At 44.9% G+C, this 21,823-nt stretch overlaps 1 protein-coding gene across 2 annotated transcripts; it reads left to right on the forward strand.

The window, feature by feature from the left end:
• The first annotated feature begins 301 nt into the window (after window positions 1-301).
• Window positions 302-21,229, forward strand: setd1a (SET domain containing 1A, histone lysine methyltransferase). Of its 2 annotated transcripts, none has more exons than XM_053514423.1 (21): window positions 302-334; window positions 2,289-2,433; window positions 2,618-2,716; window positions 3,049-3,319; window positions 3,734-3,858; window positions 3,991-4,226; window positions 4,325-5,897; window positions 6,091-7,047; window positions 7,676-7,858; window positions 8,011-8,098; window positions 8,807-8,967; window positions 12,809-12,848; window positions 12,950-13,148; window positions 13,237-13,307; window positions 13,600-14,936; window positions 15,563-15,959; window positions 16,172-16,350; window positions 16,719-16,829; window positions 17,726-17,845; window positions 18,935-19,072; window positions 19,606-21,229. In XM_053514423.1, exons 2-21 carry the CDS (start codon window positions 2,296-2,298, stop codon window positions 19,777-19,779), a joined length of 6,597 nt encoding a protein of 2,198 aa, XP_053370398.1. In that variant the 5' UTR covers window positions 302-334; window positions 2,289-2,295; the 3' UTR covers window positions 19,780-21,229. The 2 variants fall into 2 exon arrangements, with proteins under 2 accessions (XP_053370398.1, XP_053370397.1); XM_053514422.1 differs by lacking the exon at window positions 302-334 and adding an exon at window positions 352-668.
• The last annotated feature ends 594 nt before the right edge of the window (window positions 21,230-21,823 follow it).

The raw sequence follows: 21,823 nt of genomic DNA on the forward strand, positions 1-21,823 counted from the left end.
TTGTTGAACTTGGCCTGCGCTAACAGTTCCGCTGCCTGACCTCATGACGTATTTATCATCCCCAACAGCACATTCGCCACTTTACACCCACTCATGTTACTGTCGAATAAAAAAAGTAAACCTTTATCGCCTATAATTTATTTTAGTCAATATATATAGAATAGATAATTTATTCAAAGTTTGGCGAATTAAGTGTTTTTGTCTTGTTAATAACTAAGTTTACAGATGAACTATCATCGGTTGCCGATTCCTGCGCGGTGTGGAAAGTGCGGCTGTGAATGCGCAGGGCGGTGCAGTGATGCAGACTGTAATGGCGGACAGGCGAGGTGTACAGGTTGGTTACGCCATGGCGGCGCTCTGTATTATTCACTGTTTTTGACTAAACCGCGCTCGGAGGTGAGATGTAAAGGTTTGTAAGGTTTCGGATTTGCACCGGAACTCAAGCGACGCTTTCTGAGATGTGACTGTGGCCCTGAGGCGGAGTTAAACTGCGTGTTTTCCTCAGCGCTCAGGGTTTGGTGTTTTTTCCCGGCCGACGGAGCGGAGTGTAGGCCTGACCGCTCGCGCGCTAGCACAGTTAGCTCACAGCGCTCGCGCATCATGTCACAGGTCTGGATTTTAATAGTTTAAGATTAGAAACCTGACCGGAAGTGAAGTTAAATAAAAAGGTATGTGTTTATACTCTTATAGCGGAAAAATCACACTCATAACGCTTTAAATGAAATGTATTGCGATAACGATATACGTGTTCATAATAACAACAATAACATTAATGTAACATTTCTCTACGGTGTGTTTAATTTTGATTCGTCACATGACGCTTTATTTTATTTTGTTACTTGGATTAGTTTAATTTTTATTCAGTCTGAAATTTGACTAACGCTTTACGCGTGTACTGTTGTTAGCATGATGCTAATTGTGTTCCGCCAGCGTCTCCATTGGCTTTCATTTACACACAGTTATACTTATTCCGGCGGAGTTTACACGAAAAGGACTAGATTTACCTCAGATAAGTGAAATTTAATGTGCCGATTTAAGAGGTTTTATATCTTAAAGCCCATGAGCTGAGGTAACTGAGGTGAGCTAACGCGGCTAACATCACTGAGTCTGCGCGTGAACGTCACTATTAACGACAGAGCGCGAGCACAAACAAAAAGTTATATCTCTTAAGTCACTTTATTCGCACCCGAGTGAGCTGATACCGTGCTAGTGTTCTGTGTGTGTGTGTGTTTCTTAGAGTTTGTGTGTGTGTGTGTGTCTGAATATTTACTAAACAGGCTTAGCGCTCAGTTTACAGGGTCACGTGATGTCTAAATGAATAAGCGAGCTGGATTTGAAACACTGCTGCAGCTTCTCGTCATATCGAGATTCCCGCTTTTGTGAAACTCCTTCAGACAAACTTTTAGTTCATTAAGTTTGAATAAACGCTAATGTTCCAGTTCTGTGATCCTCCCGTTCAGCCCTCTAGTGTATTGTAGTGTAGATGCTCCGCCCCTGGTGGGCGTGGTCAGTACTACAGCAGTACTCACGGTTTGTTTTCAGTTCGAGTCTTTACACGCACACCTTTATAGATTTTGAAAATGTTTTTGAGGTGGGCGGAGTTTGTGTTGTCATGTGACTTTTAATTTTTGCTTGTTTGAACACCGTTCCTTTAGACTGATCTAGGATTTTGTTTATCCACCAGAGTCTGATATTATTTTATGCCCCCGTGATGACTGTGTGGCTTTCCGTTGCTATTGGCAACACTGATGATCGACCTCTTCTCAAACATGTACATCACAACTCCACACACACACACACACACACACACACACACACACACACACACACAGTGTTTCTTGTCGTATTGGTTTAGGTGGACCAGCATGAGTCAAGGCGGCGCTGAGAAATCCTCGGCACTCGTCACTGTGTTTTGTGTTTAGCTAGTGTGAGTGTGCTAATCTCCTGTCGTGTGTATGTGGAGAAAAATGCGTATGAAATAAAAAGCATATTAGCTATGTAGTGATGTACAAGATGATGCGTGGCAGCAATGACGGTGGTGATGGCATAAAAGTTGAATGTTTTTAAGCTGATATGTTTGCTTTAAGAAAGACCAAAACTCCACCGCACCACTTTCTTTATGTAGAGATGAAGCACAATAAGCGCTAGCAGAACGCTGTCCTCCAACACGTCTGTGGAAGATTTTATACACTTAATGCTCTTAAGTTCTGAGACTTTCACTGTTCTCACACACTGTCACATCAGTGTTTCTGGCTGATCATCTTCACTCCCTGTGTGTGTGTTTGCAGTAATAGCATGGATCCAGACAGCGGGGCGGACACCCAGCGAACTCTCAGCCTGCAATGGAAGAGCTACAAACTCCTCCAGGACCCGGCCATCCGCAGGGTTGCTCAGAAAATTTACAGATACGATGGGATTCACTTCAGCGTCCCGGTACGCACTGCAGACCACTTTAGACTCCCACACCTGAGAAACACATTTAGGAAGTGTGTGTGAGCTGTGTGAATGTTCTCAGCACCGATAACAGCACACTCGATGCTCAGGGTGTGAGATTTTAAAAAACAAATCTATTTTATACATTAGTGGAAGTAAATTATTTTGATTTGTTGGTCCTCAGGACTCAGGGTTTCCTCCTGTGGGGGAGTTACGTGACCCCCGACCTCGGCGAATCTGGTCCAGACACACGGAGATGACACTTCCTCTGCCCAAATTTAAGGTACTTGAAGGCATTTAAATATTTTATGTTGTGTGTTTAAATGTAACTGAAATGAATCGGTCTTGACATGTTATGTTTGTTCTTTTTTTTTTTTTTTTGGTACAACTGAATGTGTTGTGCAAATTTAGGAAATTAAACACTTTAACCAGTATTTATAGAGCTGTTGGAGTTCTTATTTAGCAGCATCTCCATCCTTCTACACATTCTTATCTCTCTTGCTTCTTAGTTGTTAAATAGTTGTTTTGGACACTTGTTTATGTTTGATATCTGATGGTTACATAAGGTTTAAGTTAAAGAGACGACCCTTTTCTCCCCCCTTGCCCCCCGGACAGCTGGACGAGTACTACGTGGGTCCCATCCCGCTCAAAGAAGTGACGTTTGCTCGCCTGAACGACAACATCAAAGAGCCCTTCCTGTTAGAGATGTGCAATAAATTTGGTGAGGTGGAGGAAATGGAGATTCTGTTCCACCCCAAGACACGGAAGCACTTGGGTTTGGCGCGCGTCCTCTTCACCAGCACCAGAGGGGCCAAAGACACGGTCAAGCACCTGCACAACACCTCAGTCATGGGCAACATCGTCCACGCACAACTCGACATCAAAGGTGTGTGTGTGTGTGTGTGTGTGCTGGTTAAAATGGAATCGGTATGAAACTAAAACCAGAGCGGAAACTGAATCCAAATGCAAATAATATTTTTACGGTTTTGAAACTGACTCTGGTTCCTAACCCCGCGATGCCTCTGCATTCTGCATTCTGATTGGTCAGAAGGTGTTCTGGAACAGCAGCTCTGACCAGAGTGCAGCTGCAAAATCGCATGCTTCCTGCTCTAATACGTTGTCCTATCTATAGTAATGATTCGTTCTGAAAGTTGAGTTAATTGTCTTACCCTTGCTCTTTGTCAGTAGTAATAATTTGTTGTGAATGTTCTCATAGACAGGTTTATGTTATGATGTGGGATTGTACTGGCAGCACTCACTGTGGTATAACTGTGGTGTGTGTGTGTGTGTGTGTGTGTAGGTCAGCAGAGGATGAAGTACTACGACCTGATCGTTAGTGGGTCGTACACACCTCAGACTGTACCCACAGGAGGAAAAGCCCTGAGCGAGAAGTTTCAGCCCCCTGCTCCAGCGCAGCCCGACACTGTGAGCACACACCCCACACACACCCCACAGACGCCCTGCCTACGGCCAGCACTTTACATTTGGGTTTTTAAGCCTAATTGTGTTAATATAACCGATATACCCCCCCCCCCCCTTTCTCTCTCTGTGCTTCAGTCGTCTGATATCAGGCGGAAGCTCTCTACCGATCAGATGCCTGTCCCTCCTCTTGGCAGCACCACTCCATGCTCTGTGGACACCGGATTTCCAGAGCAGCGCCTGGACACACCGCCACCCGCCCTCGGTGGGACGTACACCCCCGGCTCCTCGTGTTCTTCGCAGGGTGGTGGAACCCCGTACACCTCACGCTCTGGAACACCCTTTTCCCAGGATTCAGGATACTCTGGGGGCAGGTGGGTGCCATTACTTACCCGAACATGTCATTCTGTACGGTTTTAATGTCCGTGTGCCGGAGGACAGCACTCTGAGTGACTTCCTGTATGTTTTTCAGGCACGGAGCGTATGGCAGCGGTTTCCCCGCGCAGGACATGATCCCATCATCTTCTTGCTCTTCGTCTGCCGTTTCGTCCTCGTCCGGGTTCAAGCCTCGCTATTACGACGAGCCTCACGGAGTTCCTCCACAAGATCCCACAGCGTACCAGCGGGGTCGGCCCGGGTTTCCTCCTCCACCTCCTGTCCCCTGTTACCCCCCGTATCACAACGCCGGTGCTGCTGGCACGCACATGCCCCCTCACCCTCACATGCCCCCCTCGGGTTCCCTGTATGAGTCTCCGCCTGTGGCAGAACGAGAGCGGGACAGGGAGCGGGACCGAGACCGGGGGCAGAGAGACAGAGACAGGGAGCGAGATAGAGACTCTGGGGCGCGCTACGGAGCGTCTCGACGTTCCTCTTATCACCACCAACAGGACGCGAACTCCTCGTCCAAGTCGTCCTATCATTCGCACCACTCGCACCGGGAGGAGCGGGACAGCAGGTCGTATCGAAGAGACAACTCGGCCTCGAGGGAGCATGGAAGGCATCGAAACCACCACCACTCACACAACCACCACGGGCGGAGGAGGGACAGCAGGGACCGGGAGGGGGGGGATTACCCAAACAGCTCCGACCCACGATACAGAGGACACACCAACTCCAGCCATCGCTCCTCCAACAGCATGTCTCCTCCGCCCGCCTCATACGGAGCATACAATCCGGCTAAAGAGCTGCCGACTCATGACGCTCCGTCTTCGTCCCGTCTGGAGCCGTCTCCCCCCTTCAGGTCAGGAGACAGGGCAAGCGCAAGTAGCGATAACGATTATCGATCCCACCATGCACCGCTACACCCCCCGCCTCCACCTCCACCGCCTCCTCTTCCTCCTGCCTCCGTCATCGCGGCGGCGGTGGCTGAAACTCTGAGCTCGCTAGACTTCGGGCAGGAGAGTCCAGTCCGGGAGGAGCAATGGAGTAAACCCAAACGACGTCCCAGCACCCCACCTCAGCCTCCGCGCACCCCTCCACCCTCTTCCCCGCCCCATGCCTCTGTTCCTTCCTCATCCACATCACCATCCTCCACCTCTTTGCCTCACCACCACCCCTCCTCTACGGCGTCCCTCTCCCCGCCAGACGCGTTGCGAGACTCCTCCTCCCCGGAGCCGGACTCCACCAATGAGAGCCTTCCGTTTGTTCACCACTGCAGCAGTTTGGACTCACGAATTGAGATGCTGTTAAAGGAGCAGAAATCCAAATTCTCCTTCCTCGCCTCCGACGACGAGGATGAAGAAAAGAAAGACGAAGGAGCACAAGGAGGCTCAAGAAAGCCGAGGGAAGAGGGTGGAGACAGGGAGATGGACGGAGGACAGCAGAGGAGAATAGACAGGAGGAGCAGGGTGAGAAAACAGACGGCGCCACCAGGGGCAGGAGAAGCTAGGAAAAGTCCCACAGATATGACCTCCTTCGCCGCCTCCGTATCACTGTCAGAGACGGTGCAGGTTCAGCAGGTCCTTGTGCACGAGGAACACCTGGCGTCTGACACGCAGAAGGTTACCGGTGCGCACACACCTCCCACCTACAACGGAGAACAACCGGTGAGTGCAGTTTAATACGGTCAGTGTAGTTCATGGTATGTTCACTTTTCTCGTTTCTGGTGTGTCTCGTGTTTTATGAGCAGTAAAATATCTGACCTGTAGTTTTTGTGAATCAGTTTCCTGTATGATGCATTGCATTGTGGGATTGATGTGTTGTTTGTTGTCTGGCTTTAATCATCTCCACCGCTTTCAGCCGTCCCCTCATTCCTCTGGAGAAGACATGGAGATCTCTGACGAAGATGATGGTGGCGGTGGTGGCATCGCCACAGTAACGCAGCACCACGCCTCGTCATCATCCTCCCCTGCCCCGTCATCTCAGTCGGCCCTGCCCTCTCAGGGCGCAGAACCGTCGTCGGGATCGCCCCCGGACAGCACGCAGCACTTCGGCGCCTCCATGGCGCTCCCTCACATGCCCTCCTACCCTCCGCACCTCCCGCCTCCTCCCCCACCTGGCTTCTCTCTCCAGCCCCCACCTCCTCCCCCGGGCGTGCCCCCTCCCATGCCACATATGGAGCTCCACCCGGAGTACCCCATGGCACCTCACTTGTACGACTACGCCAACTCCGTGGAGCTGATGAGCCAGTACGCAGGCACGTCCTTTCAGATGCAGGCGCACATGCTCAGCCGTCTGCACCAGCTGCGGGAAAAGCACACACCTGGTTCGGAGTACCCGCCCTCTTACCACCTTCACTCTCTGCCCCCTCCCCCACACGCGCCGCACCCCCACCACTCCTACATGGACCAAGACGGAGCTGCAGGGAACCACTACGACCAGGACCACCGCTACATGCCTCCTCACCTGCCCGCGTACTCGTACCCGGACCCTCATGCCTCTCAGCTGCCCCCTCACCATCCCCATGCCATGCCGCCGCCCACCCACTCCCCGTGGCCGCCTCATGTCATACCCCAGCACTACCCCTCCCATTACCCGCCCCCGACATACGGCGCCGTGCCAGGCGTAGACGGCGAACAGTACCCCATGCCCATGATGGTTCAGAACCCTCACGAGGCCACGGTCCAGTTGGTTCTCTCTGCTCTCATAGACGAGATGAAGAACATCATGCAGAGGGACCTAAACCGAAAGATGGTGGAGAACGTTGCCTTCGGAACCTTCGACGAGTGGTGGGAGCGTAAAGAGAGGAAGGCCAAGGTGAGACCGGATTCTTATGTCTAGATCATTTGTGTGTAACATCTTCATCAACATATGTTTGTAAAATTCCATATAAGGAGACTCATTAACATTAACCATGTTTGATATTTAAATAAGATACTTATTAACGAGTTTCTTTGATTTTATATTCGGATTACGCTGTCACTCAATCATTTAATTTATTTCAGATACAAAACATTTTAGGGTGCACAATCATACTAATCACGTATCATACTAATGTCTTCAAAGGAAGCAGATCAATAAATCATGCCAAACGAGGGTAGGCGTTTGTTCAGGACAAAAGTAATGGCACCCTGTAAAAGGCAGAAGCGGTAGTGTGCGTCTCTGTTAGCTGATGCGCTGCAGTGGTTGAACTGCCTTACTGTAAATCTAAAAGCATGCCGCTCTCTGGCCATGCTCTGAGTTTAAGTTTTGTGGGCGTGGCTAAGTGTGAGTCAGCGGCACTTATATTCTACATATTCAGAGTGCGCAGTGCATCTGTCCCCTTTGCGATGTATATGGATGTTTAATTTTCTCTGCTGTCCCAGACAGTGCTGTATAAAATACCATGGATGTTGTTTTACACACTTTGCCATAATCTCCCTCTTCTTTTTATTTTTCCTTTCAGCCGTTCCAGACGGCGATGAGGGCTGTGTCGGTGGTACGTGACGAGGAGAAGAAGGAGAAGACAACAACGACGACAACGAGCAGCCGGCCACGCGAACCCTTGATGTCTCTGGTGGACTGGGCCAAGAGCGGAGGCATGGAAGGGTTCTCTCTGCGCGGGGCGCTGCGTCTGCCTTCGTTCAAGGTTGCATGTGTTCTTTCACCTGGCATACAGATGCATGTTTCTTTACATTAAATGCAAAGAGTTTTATTTTTCTCTTTAGATATGAACCACTAGGTCTGAAGCCAGACTGCCCGTGTGTGCCGCCTGTGTTAACTGTGGCGTTTATTTTGCAGGTGAAAAGGAAAGAGCCTCAGGAGCTGGAAGAAGACGAGTCACTGAAGCGAGTCAGACCCTCAACTCCACCAGACGAGGAGGATGAAGGTGAAATGTTCAGGCTTCTTTACACGTCACGCGCCACAACGATACTGGCACAGATTTCAGCTGATTCTCATTGTGTATTTAGTAGCTTCTATATTTGAACATCTGTGTTGCTGAAAGAAAACAAAAGCAATTTAGACGAGTATGAACTCAGTGTTCAGTGTGTGTCTGGTTTCCTGATCCCTAAAGCTTCGTCCAGGTCAGGGGAGTTTGTTTTTGCTTCGAAGGCATAAAATGAAGGGTCTGCGCTGCCTGTGTGACCTGACTGTTGTAAACAGATCATCATTTGTAGTTGCACACTTTCTCTTTGGTTGATCCTCAGCTTGTGATCTGATTGTTTGGGAGATGATTGACAGTGTGCATGAATTTCCTGTAAAGTTGACTAGAAAAATACACACTAAGTTTTATTTTTTGTTGGTTTCCTGGAGCATCAGGGGTTGTTTAAAAAAAAAAAAGCAAAGATGCTTAAGGAAATCAGGAAAACCACCTAAAGTAGTGGAAAAAAACCTATAATGTGAAAAAACTTACAAATCACTACTTTGTGTAACATTTCTTGGTAAAGCCTAGGTGGTTACACAATGGGTCTCCTTTTGATGTAAACATTGTATTAGAAGGGAAACATGGTTTAGGAGTGAGGCACAGTGTGTAGACTGTTTAACCAGTTTAGAGCTCAACAGGATACTTACTTTGTATTTATGTGTGTGCTCTCAGACTTGTATCAGGGTAAAGTGTCGGACAGCACGAGCCGACCTGAGGTGACCCGAGCGGCTGAGAGAGACGCAGGACAGAGGAGGAAAAGACCCAAACGACGTAAACCTTACGACCTGGACAGTGAAGGAGAGGAGACGTCTGATGAGTCGTCTTCAGAAAAGGTGTGTGAGATATGGGCCTCAGATTTATCAGTTTGTACCATGCTTTTTATATATATATATATAATTTTTATTTTTATTTTTATTTTTTTTACTTTCATCCACCTTTTTTACCTGCTGACTCCTGATTGGTCAGAATCAGGCATACACAACAAAAATACAGTCTGCTGTATTACGACTTCACAGAAAGTTCTGAAGTTTCTTGTGAGTTTGATACACCATGCAGTTAAAAATATGTGCACCCCTGTCCATCACAACCTTTGCAACTGTTGTCACATTCCAGAAAACAGGTGGAATTTCCTTCAGGATCATCTGTCAATCTATCTGTCTTCCGTAAAGGATTTAAAAAACATTTTTTATTTATTAAACTATACAAAAAGAACAAAAGAAGAGAACACAAAACCAAACTCCCCATCCCCCCCAACACCAGGCATAAATATAAGGAGACTATACCAATCAGATGCCCATAAAAAAATAGCATATCTAATCTTCCCCACAGCCTTTCTTTACAATACAATATAACTTGAGTTCATACTCTCAACATGCCAGTAGATCCTCAAACTGTATACCTAATTTTCTCCAGCTTTATTTTCCTTATCCACTGGCTAAATGTCGGTGGATTTGGGTCTTTACATTTAATCAGTATCAGTCTTCTAGCCAGACGACAACAGACGGCCAGTATTTACATTTTTTTGTGACTAAAACTAGTGTTTAGTGGAAATAGTGCAAATAGTCCAGAAAAGGTCTCAAAAATATTGGTCCAGAACATTTAAAGTCTTGGACAAGAACAAAACATATGTCAAATCAAATAAAAATAGTCACATACACAGTTATACAAAGTACGATATGCAGTGAAATGTTTATACAACTGCTTGTGACTTTCAAGTAAAAATGATCAAAAAGAAATAAATTAAGAATAAGAATAAAATACAGTGGAACCTCAGATTACGAGCATAATTCGTTCTGGTCCATGTTGGAATTCGTTTCAAAACCAAATTTAATTTTTAAATGAGAAATAATGGAAACTTAAATTATTCGTTCTACAGCCCCAAAAAATAAATACATAAAAATAATTAATACAAAATATGAAGTAAAAATGACACAAATTAACCTGGACTTTACCTTTAAAAAAAGTAAAAAATAAATCCCGGCAGATAAGCGTTTCCCTTTGTGCACGCAGGCGCTGTGTGTGTGTGTGCTTGTGTGTGTGAGGCTAGAGTAAGTGGAGACTCTTGCTTTTAGCCCCTCCTGTCTCCCTTTCCTCATCTTACACATTAAAAGTTCCTTCTCTCGTTTAAACACACTCACACACATTAACGGAAAGGCTGTTGTTCTGTTCTAAATTATTAAAGCTTTGCCGCTTCATTTTAATGTTGCTCGCGACAGTGTAACAGCTTGTTAATCCATGCTCGTGTAATGATGAGATGGACAAACTCGTCGATGCCCGTTCTTTTATTTTCTGCATTGTCAGGTTATAGTACAAACTTTCGGGTGAATCCTGCACTTAAATCCAACTAAAAAAACTACTGAAGAACAAAACTCAGGCTCTATATCCTAGCTTAGATCTCACATTCGCGTTCACACACACCGGACTGCATTACCCACAATGCATGTCCCTCACTGGACTACACTTCCGTAAACAGAGGTCATAAATCAACGTCTTTCTCCCGCTACACTCTTTTATCTACAAAAAAAAAAAAAAAAAGCAATAAACATTGCTAATGACACTTGTGTGAGCGCAAACTAACAATTAATGCTGTAAAGTAAAACTAACAAACAAATGACCAGCACCTCACCTCTAAAAAGACTTGCAAAGAGTTTCTTCGGAGAGCAGAGTGTGTGCCTCTTGCCTTCATTTCTGTGCGCGCGTGTTTTTGTGAATGGGTGGTTTCACACACAGATTTTCTTTTGCCTTACACGCGCGCACACGTGTTATAAGAAACAGTACACACGCTGTACAAATGCGCTTCCGAACACAAAATAAAATGTTTCACTCACACACACATGGAGTCACAGTGTTATAGTAAACAGTACACTGGTGCACAGATGTTGATTATACCAGTAAGAGACTAGCACTAAGTCCCAGCAGGGGAGACGATTCCGCAGCGCAAGAGAGAGAAAAAACGTTGGTCCAATTGTGATCACGTGACGCTTGGCGTCAAAACAAGAAGCGCCTGATACGCGGTGCTCGTAAACCAAGACAATGCTAGTATTTCAGGTTAAATTTTGTTAAAAATCTTTGCTCATCTTGCGGAACACTCGTAACCCGCGTTACTTGTAATCCGAGGTTCCACTGTATAGAAAAACTTGGCTGCAGAGAAAAATGCAACATCATATAAAGTATATAGGATATAAAAAAATATTTTTAAAAACTTAGCTGTTCAAATATTCAATAATGGCTGTACAAATATGAGAAATATGGAAGAATTAGCAAAATGAATTAGAGATGTCCAGGGTGAGTGCAAATGTGCATGAATCTTCAAATGTATAATGTCCATAAATGGACCATAAATGTCACCTGTGAGCAATGTCCATAAAGTGCAGTGTGCAAAAAAAGGATGTTTTTAGTGCTGTGTGGTGTACTGATTAAGAGACCGTATCGCCTGTGGGAAGAAGCTCCTCCTAAGTCTCTTCGTGTTGGCCTTCAGGAAGCGGAATCGCTTTCCTAACTGCAACAGAGAGAACAGTCCATTGTTGGGGTCCTTTACGATCTTCCTGGCCTTGGTACAGCACCGCTTGTTATAGTGCAGGTCAGGGATGAGAACAGCATCACCACCCTCTGTAGAGCTCGTCTGTCCTTCATGGTGGAAATCATGAGAAATCTGGAGAACTGGTGCCAGAGAATATGCAGCAGAGTTGCAGAAGCCTATCTGCATCTGGGGTAGCACAGTGGTTAAGGCATTGGAAGATCCCAGGTTCAAACCCCACAACCACCAAGTTGCCACTGTTGGGCCCTTGAGCAAGGCCCTCAACCCCTTAACTGCTCAGATGTGTAATCAGATAAAAAATAAATAAATAAATAAATTGTAAGTCGCTCTGGATATGAGCGTCTGCCAAATGCCTAAATGTTACATGTGGTATCTATATTTTAGCTTTAATCTTAGATAGTCTGACTTTTGACCAATGTGTAAACTAAGTACAATCCTAAATTGTATGACAGCATGCCTAAGGCAAGTGGATGATGAGAATATTCCCTGTCTTTAGTGTCAGAATTCCTCTGAAATTGGTATCTGCCAAGGGTTTTAAATAGATTTAGGTGTGCATGTGGATCTGTGTTCATTCACACACGCTACAGCCGTGTCAGTGAGCTCAGGCGCTGATGTTGAGGAGACTCCAGTTCATCCTAGCTCTGTGCGGGACACGAGTTCTTCCACTCCAACAAACTCACACAAAAAACACACCGTGCCTTCATGGACCTGACTTTGTGGACCTCATCATGCTGGAAAAGGGTTTGTTTCATTCCAGTAAGGGTGTGCTTTAAAGCTACAGCACACAGACACGTTCTGTGTAAGACTGGGATGCACATACTTTTGGCTATGTTCAATTGAATTCACTTTAATTTGTTTAGCGCTTTTAAAAGACAATTTTAAAATTGTCATTGTCCTAAAGCAGCTTTACACAATTAAAAGAACTGTGAGTCTATGTATTGTATAGTTTAAATAAAATCTCCAGTGTATTTTTATTGAGACAGAAATGTTTGGTGTCATTGCGTTGTGTGGACACTAGATGGCAGTGATGCTCTCTATGAATCAGTTTGATACTTTATTCTGTCTGAAGTGTTAGTATGCTGTCATTACCGTGTAGAAGAGTTATTAGCATGTTATTAACGTTTCACTGTGTTCAGGAGGAGGATGAAGATGATAGCGAAAAGGACGAGTCTGAGGGTGAGCAGCGTTCTGGGTTTTTTATTATTCCCAACTTATGAAGTTTTTATTCAAGTGTAATATAAATATAATTTTTTTATTGTATTTTCTTGTCGCCCCAGACGAAGCCCTCAGTGCGGACAGCGATGACGAAAGCCTGTCATCTTCATCCGACAGCTTGTCTTCATCCTCTTCCTCCTCGTCCTCATCTTCGTCTTCAGATGAGGAGGACGAGGAGGAGCTGGAGCCGGCGGACGAGAGCGAGGCCCTGGACACGATGGACGAATCAACGATGGACAGCGTCGCCACAGAGAAGGAGAAGTGTGTATTAGTTTAACATCTCCGCTCCGCAGGAGACAAGTTTCAGTTAATCAGCACATTTATTTATTTTTCTGTTCTTGTGTCACAGGGAGAAGGCGAGTGTCGGGGAGACGCCTGCTGCGGCTGTTGCTATGGAGGGTGATGCTGAGGTCAAAACAGGTCAGGATACAGCCCTAATAAAAACTAATTCACTTCAGTTCAGAGAAGTCTTTTAAAAAACTTAGACAGATTTATATGTTTGGTTAAGTAAATGTTTTTGGTGTTTGTCTTATTCTCACACATTTAAAGTTATTTTTTTTTTATTAAGGAAAAATTTATAAACACAAAATTTATTATTATAGTTATTGAATGTTTGATCAAGATTATTTTTAGATTTTTTTTTCCACATAGGAAAGAACAGTTTTCCCTTTCTGTAGTTTGTGATTGCTGTATTTGTTTGTTTATGTTCCAGAAATTAAGACGGCCCCTGCTTCATCTGGGGATCACCGGCCGCCGTCTCCTTCTTGTCCTCGTCCGTCTTCTCCCATCCTGCCTCCTCTGAAGAAGCGCCGCAAGACCGTGTCCTTCTCCATGGAGGAGAGCGAAACCAAACCCTCCGTCCACGTCCCTGCTGCACCCCTCTCCCCCTCCTCCACCTCCTCCACCGCTTCTCCATCTCTCCTCCTCTCTCCTGTTAAATCTCTCCCACCGGATCAGCTCATTTCATCATCACCCACCACGGCCGCCCTAACCCCGTCTGCCAAACCTGCCCCGATGCTCCGCCCTTTTGCTTCGCGCCCAACCAAGGCCACACCCCCGTCAGCCTCGCCCACCTTGGTCCTCACGGTTCCTCCTCCTGTGCGCTCGCTGCGTCCGGAGGAACCCAGGAAACGTTCTCCGTCCCCACAGACCACCCCTGTCAAGTCTCCTTCCAGACGTGGCAAAGAATCCCCGAGAACTCCTCCGACTCCTGTCTGTCTCACAGTCCAGAACCTTCCGCTGGACCATGCCTCTCTGGTCCGGGTGGCCTACGAAGAGCCCGCGCCCATCCCAACTACACCCAATCAGAAAGGGCGTCCACGAGGCAGGCCTCGGACCGTCAGTTCGTCCGCTCCCTCCACGCCCTCGCTGCTGGAGGAGGATGAGTACGATGATGATGAAGACGAGCTTCTGGAGCAGAGACTGAAGCTTAGGGAGCAGCTCGGAGCGTCCAGTCTGCTGCAGCTAGCCTCTGCGCCCACGCCCGATCTTTCCGTGCTGGCCCACGTGGCTGCCGAGATGGACATGGATGATGCCGTCGACTCGGAGGAGACGGAGACATCAGACGAGGCCGAAGAACACAAACTGGACGTTGAAGACACGCAGACTCTCCTGTTGGACCCGGTTGGAATGCTCGTCCTCCAAGAGCACAACTACTCCAAATCCACAGCTCTTCACGTTCCTCCTGTTTCTCCTGCATTCGCTGCTGGAGACAAGAAGAGGACGAAACCGGACGCCGCCGTGTTGCTGCCCACAGACTTTAATCAGCACTGCGTCCAGGAGGCTCCGGAGGAGATCATCGGGGACGCTCGGGCGGACACGCCAGAGCTCTACGGCATGGGGCTCATTGGGGACGAGGCCGGAGATTCGGCCGAGGCGCGTACCTTCAGTCCCGCTTCCAAACGCAGAGGCTCGTTCAAGAGGGAGGAATCCGTGGAGAAAGGGAAGAATAAAAAGAGGACTAAGAAAGATAAAGAGAACGTGGAGCTTCACCCGCCTAAAAAACAGAAGCAGGAGCACGGCAGGAAGCAGAAGAAGGGGAAGTTAGAGGTGAGTACAGCGGTTTGTGAAATACGGTTGAATAATCCAGAGACATCTGTTACAGCATTGCTCACTGAAACGAACATTTCTCCAGTTTTATTGCAACATAATGTTCATGTTCTGTCCCGAAGTCGCTACGGAAGTACAGTATCTTCTACAAGCAGCATTTAAAGAGTGTGATATTTAACTGTCAACTTTACATCAGTAAGGTTTCAACACCTAGCGGACTCCTGTCTCAGAAAGACTGACGTCAGTAATGCGGCGTGTGTTACTTCCTGTCCTTTTCAGACACAAACAAAACTTTCGTCATTTACTTCCTGTCAGTGTAGAGAGGTGTGAGAGAGACTGTCCTCTAAGGAGTCTTTTTAAGTTTTTATGAAGGCTGTTGGTGCCGTTTTCTTATTTATTTATTTTTGTTGGGAAAGCCATTAGGGTTTGATTAAATAATATTTTTTATAGTGAAACATTTAATAGTACAAAAGAAATAGTAAATACACAGAAAATAAAAAAAAAGACATGTATGTTTAATATCATACCAAACTTTATTTATAATTTTTTTTTAAATATGAAATGCTATAGAAGCTTTACTGTACGCACAGAGCGTAACGCCTTTTCTTCCGTCTCTCTCTTTTCAGGACTTCGCCATGGAGGAGGACGTGGACGTGGAGCAGCTGGAGATGGCTGATCTGTCCAGCACCACCTCCGACACGGCCGACTCGGACTTTGGCGTGGAAGAGCGCCTCGGGTTCGAACGTGAGGAGGTGAGGAAGAGCGAACGTCTCTTCCTGCAGGAAGCCGGAGTCACACCGTCCACCCAGAGGAAGACCGACCTGTCCCCGCCCACTTTGCCGCCCTATCTGTACTCGTACAAGCAGCGCAGCGAGTTCGAGCAGATGACCATCCTGTACGACATCTGGAACACGGGCCTGGACCAGGAGGACATGCGCCTGCTGAAGGTCACGTACGAGAAGCTGCTGCAGGACGACCACAACACGGACTGGCTCAACGACACGCACTGGGTCCCTCACACTAATATCCTTTTAATCCTTATTTGTGATATGTTAGCGTTTCTATAGTAACAGCTCCTACACAGGGGCTCTAATAATAAAACTCAAACCGCAGCATTATGTTATATTGTGCTATAGATCAGATCTCACAGATCTCTCTAACGTTCAGTTGAGTCTCTGTTTATTGTTTGTTCAGTTTTTCCTCTCTAAGTTGTGAACCTTGACCTCTGTTCGCACTCACCAACATCCCGAACCCGCGGCGTAAGAAGAAGGCGCCAGGCGGGCAGCTGAGGCAGCACGTCACAGGGTCCGCCCGTAGCGAGGGTTACTACGCCATCAGCCGTAAAGAGAAGGACGTGTATCTGGACCTGGACCTCCCGGAGGCCATGCAGGAAGCCGCGGACTACGACGTGTCGGTACGCGTCCTCACACATACGTTTGTTGGAAGGTGGACGTCACGTCAGAGACGCTCAACAGCAGCACTGTCATTAAACACGCACTGCCAGATTTAATTACATAAATTGCACTACATTTCAGTGAAGATCTGGGCTTTTCTTAAAAATCAGGCACATCACATGACATTCCTAGATGTTGTAGGTTAAATATTACAAGATTGATTTATTTCCAATATATAATTCTATGATTTTGCTTATCAACTTCAAAAGACTAGACTTTGTGTCAGATGTTTAGATTAGGTTTGTTATTAAGCTGAACTCTGACACTGTTTTGTTTGCTCTCTCTCTCTCTCTCTCTCTCTCTCTCTCTCTCTCTCTCTCTCTCTCAGGGTTCGAACCGTGTGCTTTCAGAGAGGCGCTCCGAGCAGCGGCGTCTCCTCAGCGCCATCGGCACGCCTGCCGTCATGGACTCGGACCTGCTGAAACTCAACCAGCTCAAGGTGAAGCCTTACACTGCGACCTTCACTCTGCCTTATCACACACTCCTCTGATAACGTGTGTGTCCTGACCTTGCACCTGGGGGTTTTATTGTCCGAGGGGGAATGATGCAAGCCCAACGACTCCTCCTCAGTTTTATTATTATTATTATTGTTAGGAGGGAGAAAATAAGTTACTGTCCCAGTTAAACAAGTGATGGGTTTCTAAACGGAGCTGGTGCACCTGTTCACTACACATCACTTTACACGTAACACCCAGTTTTGTTCTGAACCAGAATGTAGATATTTAATTCTTACATTTTATATGTTTCTGAACAATTAGCTCCGCCCCTTTTTCATTAAAAGGGAACATTTGAGTCATGTGACATACACAGTTTGCCATATCTTATCCTCATGCCTAATACTTAAATTAGTGTTTTTATTATAATTACACTCACAGGGTCTGCAAACTTCACACACTGCTGATTTAATCCAGAGACAGTTATAGATTTTTATCCCCATTCAAAGTTCAAAGAACTTGACCTTTGACCCCCACCCAGGTTTTATCTCAAACTTGGCATTGGGGTGTGTGTGCTACTGATGTTTGGCTTGTGGTTGGTCAGAAGGTGTTGTTTCTGTTGTTTTAATGAACAGATTTATTAGATTGTTATAGTAAAAGTTTACCTGAGCTGAGCTACTTTAACATTAAGTAGGAGGAGTCTCCAGTATCAGGGGTGTAAGAAGAATAAATCACTCATGGGGCTGATTTAGGAAAATAATCAGCTTCAGGATGATCTCAGTACATCTGCTTTATCATAGTGTGTGTGTGTGTGTGTGTGTTTATCTGAAAATCAGTGAATAACTGGTCAAAATGGGATTTATTGTTTATTTTGTTCGCGTCTTCGTCCGTCTGCCTGCAGTTCCGCAAGAAAAAACTGCGCTTTGGTCGCAGTCGCATCCACGAGTGGGGTCTGTTCGCCATGGAGCCCATCGCCGCAGACGAGATGGTCATCGAGTACGTGGGTCAGAAGATCAGACAGGTGAAGTTCGCTTCTCATTTGCTTGAACGGGTTTTGTTTCACGTGCCCACGTTATCCTCCCTCACTCACTCACTCTGTGATCACCAACGTTGTCAGATCACAGACACATGGGAAGTGCTGAATCCCCGCCCACTCTTATTGAAAAGAAGAAAAAAAGCCCACATAATCCCATCAGTTCTAGAACTTGCACTGTGTAGCTCCATCCTATATATAAACATAACATTCCCTCCATTACAACTGGTTATTTCTTTTAAGACCCACCTGAGACACAGGGTTTTATTACCCACTGTGCACATCTCGTATTCCAGCTCTTACAGAGCATCCTGAAAATATAATTCATAACAATTCTAAATCATGTTGCACTTCTAAGGTTTTCGTTTAGACTCACCTTCATGAACATTTTTGAGGTTTTAATCCAGAACGAATGAGATGTACAATCTAAAGAAAGTGTTTAGAGACCTGTGCAAGCAGCACAGAGTGAGGTCTGTGAGAGGATCGAGCGATGGGAGGGACGAAGAATTAAAGCACTAAAACTCACATCGCTCAGAAGCTTGAAAGTTCTGAGGGTTTTAAATAAATAAATAAATAAATAAATAAATAAACTGGGGCAGTGCTCATGTAAATCAATGTAAAATGTACAGTAAGTTTACTCTTGTGAAATTCTAAGAAAATCCTTAATTGGACATTTCAGAATTGTGGCCATTTCACAAGAATTCTCCCTAAAAGTAGAGAGTAAATCCTCATAAATGTACTTTTGGTTCATGAAGAATCTTAACCCTTAAAAGAGAGAAGTGGTCGGAGCAGTGTGAAGGACTGTTAAGAGCTTTGAGTTTCTTAAACAGAGGAGAAAATGGCAGGAAAGTCCCGTGTCCTACACAAACCGACCCCGACACTTACACTGGACACTGTCTCCTGCTCTCAGGAGAGGGAGGAGCTAATAAACAAAGCAAGTAAATGGAAACAAATTGTTCCAGACCAATGAGTTTTGGCACAGGCGTAGTAAGTGCAGCGTAAACACAAGCTACGGATCCATTTAGGGGAAAAATCGAGTCTCCAATAATAAGTGTGTGTGTGTGTGTGGGGTTTCAGATGGTGGCTGATAATCGGGAGAAGCGCTACGCACAGGAGGGCATCGGGAGCAGTTACCTGTTCCGGGTCGATCACGACACCATCATCGACGCCACCAAATGTGGAAACCTGGCTCGCTTCATCAACCACTGCTGCACTGTGAGAAAGCACACACACACACACACACATACACAGAGGGCTTCACTTTATCATGAACTTTAGTACTCTCATCAGTACTCTCATTTTTAACCTGGCACTGAGTAATGCAGAGGTCACATGATGTGTCACACAGACAGTTCCATACGTACGTGGACAGTGAGACAGTGTTGGGGGTGTGTGTATAATGACTTTCAGCTGTAATGGGTTAACTGTCATTCATGATTTAATACTTGAACAAAAAATCGTTGCACTCCTGTTTATTCATAAGAGATGGAAAAAATAAACTCAGTGAAGTATCGCAATTCATGTCTCGCCACACGGTCTCCAAAATCTAAAAAAATATATATGTATGTATAATTTTAATTTGTACAGTATTTGTTTGCATTTGAGGTGATAAAATATTGCAGTTCATTTATAATCCTACAGGTGGTGCTGTAAATTATTCACACATTGGCAGACAGCACAACACTAAATAAATATGTATGTGTACTTACGGTTCACTAACATTTTCTCGTGCTTGTGATGTTTCTCAGCCGAACTGCTACGCGAAGGTGATCACCATCGAGTCCCAGAAGAAGATCGTCATTTACTCCAAACAGGCCATCGCCGTTAACGAGGAAATCACGTACGACTACAAGTTCCCCATTGAGGAGAACAAAATCCCCTGCCTGTGCGGAACGGAGAACTGCAGAGGAACGCTCAACTAAAGTCCCGCCCCTTTCCCGTCACGCAGGCACCACAGCATTATGGGTAACGTGTCTCAAGAGGAAGTCCCGCAACTCGGATACATTTCTGCTTTATACAGTTAACAAACAGGACACGCCCACAGTGCGTCTCCATAGTAACGCCGTTTTTGAAGGTTTTTTTCTTTCCCCTCCCGCGGAGTAAGACGCAGAGCTCTGATTGGTGGAATCCGATCATATTTAAACCCTTTTTTTTTCTATTTTTTTTTTTTAAAGAATCTGTTTTTGAAGTATTTTTTTCCCCCTCAATGCTCGCGATCCTCCTTGCACATTACCTGAGCAAAAATAATGGCACCTTTAACAGGTTAAGAACAACATGGCGCTTCTTTACTTCCTGTCTCAGGTTGTTCCTTCAGCCTAAAGATAAATGAGTTCAGAACGACTCTCCGTTGTTATTATTATTATTATTATTATTACATGTTCAGCTGCTTGTTTAGTTCCTGTTTTAATTCCATATATTATAAATTCATCAGTTGCACTGTGTTAAACAACAGAGATTAATTTATAGACGTATAAATATTTGTCGCTTTTCTTAACACTGATTAACCCCCGGAGTGATCGCTAATGTTAGCTAGCGAATCATATTGAACCTCATATCAAAGCTAGCTGTTCGCTTTTATCTTGATGTGTTGTGGCTTTAGATTTAGCTCATAATCCATTAATCATCATCGAACCAAGAGAAGAAACATCTGTTCTTTATACTAAACTCTTACTTAGTAAAGTTTTAATCGTTAAAACTTAATTTTCCGTTGGCTGCGTGAAGGTGATGTGTCAATATTTTTGGCAGTTGAATGAAGCTGCACTTATTATTCATATGGCTTTGTTGCAAAAAGCAAAAAAAACAATTTTATTAGTGTTCTGAGCTCAGAATTTAATAAATAATAATAATAATAATAATAATAATGGAGGTTTTTCTGGATCGTTCTGTTTTCAGCCTCGTGTGTTTAATCATCATTTCAGACCCTTTTTTTTTTTTTTGGTTGTTTTTTTTGAACCTGCAGGTTTAAACTCTCACGACTCCGCACTCAGAGAATTTTTCGAATCGAGACCATGTACCGTGTGTGTGTATAATATATATATATATATATATATATATATATATAAAAATATCAGTACAGACTCGCACAGAAAAAAAGAAACAAAAAAAAAGGTCAAAAATGAAAGTGTGTAAATATTGTAGAGGTGTTTGTTTCTCGTAGAAACGCACTGGTTCCGCTCTGTAAATATGTTCTTCCTTTTCCTACTTTTCCCTCATCGCCGGAAAAAAAAGAAATTGTACATACCGATCATTCACTTATTTGTTTTATTATAATTTTTTTTTATTTGATGTATTTTAATATTATTTGCAATATTTTTCTTGTATTAATGCGTTGAATCCTTTATTAATGGTGCATTAAAATATTTTTTAGAAAAACCGAAAGCTAGTTGTGTTAGTTTTTTTTTCTGTGTTTTATGGATTTCAATCCTAATTTGAGGGTAACGTAAAAAACAAAAAAATACTACGAGTATAATTCGTTCCGGAAGTGGGCTCATATTTTGAAAATATGCATGAAGCATATGCTGTTTGTGGAAATGTGGAAAAAATAACCAATAAATCTGGTATAATCAACATCAACACCGTTTATATACACACACAGTCCTGCGCTCTGATTGGTCGGAAGAGAAGGTGTTGATTACTTCACTCTAACGGTAGCACAGGTGTATTTTAATGTGCTTGTTTTGTTTCCATGGTAACGACTCATTTATAGACAAAAAAAATCATTGTAAGATTGTGAAATCATTGGGTGTGAATGAACAATGAACCATTAGGACCGTGGTTCTCAAAGTGTGTGGCGCCCCACTAGTGGTGAATACAGACATGACAGGTGGGGAGCAATGGACCAGAGGGAATTAGTGTAAAATAATAGGAAAGTACCTACTGTATTCTAATTCATGCTTTTCTTTATTGACAATAAAGATCGGACACTCAAAACTAAACAATCACACGCAAAGAAATGGATCATTAATA

Source organism: Clarias gariepinus, chromosome 16, assembly GCF_024256425.1.
Source record: "Clarias gariepinus isolate MV-2021 ecotype Netherlands chromosome 16, CGAR_prim_01v2, whole genome shotgun sequence".
NCBI lineage: Eukaryota > Metazoa > Chordata > Actinopteri > Siluriformes > Clariidae > Clarias > Clarias gariepinus.

Excerpts from the sequence above, each read along its gene's own strand:
- setd1a (XM_053514423.1), top strand. The coding sequence starts at position 2,296 with ATGGATCCAGACAGCGGGGCGGACACCCAGCGAACTCTCAGCCTGCAA. Across the intron at positions 2,717-3,048 it reads TTCCTCTGCCCAAATTTAAG|CTGGACGAGTACTACGTGGG; the intron begins GTACTTGAAGGC and ends CCCCCCGGACAG. Across the intron at positions 8,968-12,808 it reads ATGAGTCGTCTTCAGAAAAG|GAGGAGGATGAAGATGATAG; the intron begins GTGTGTGAGATA and ends CACTGTGTTCAG.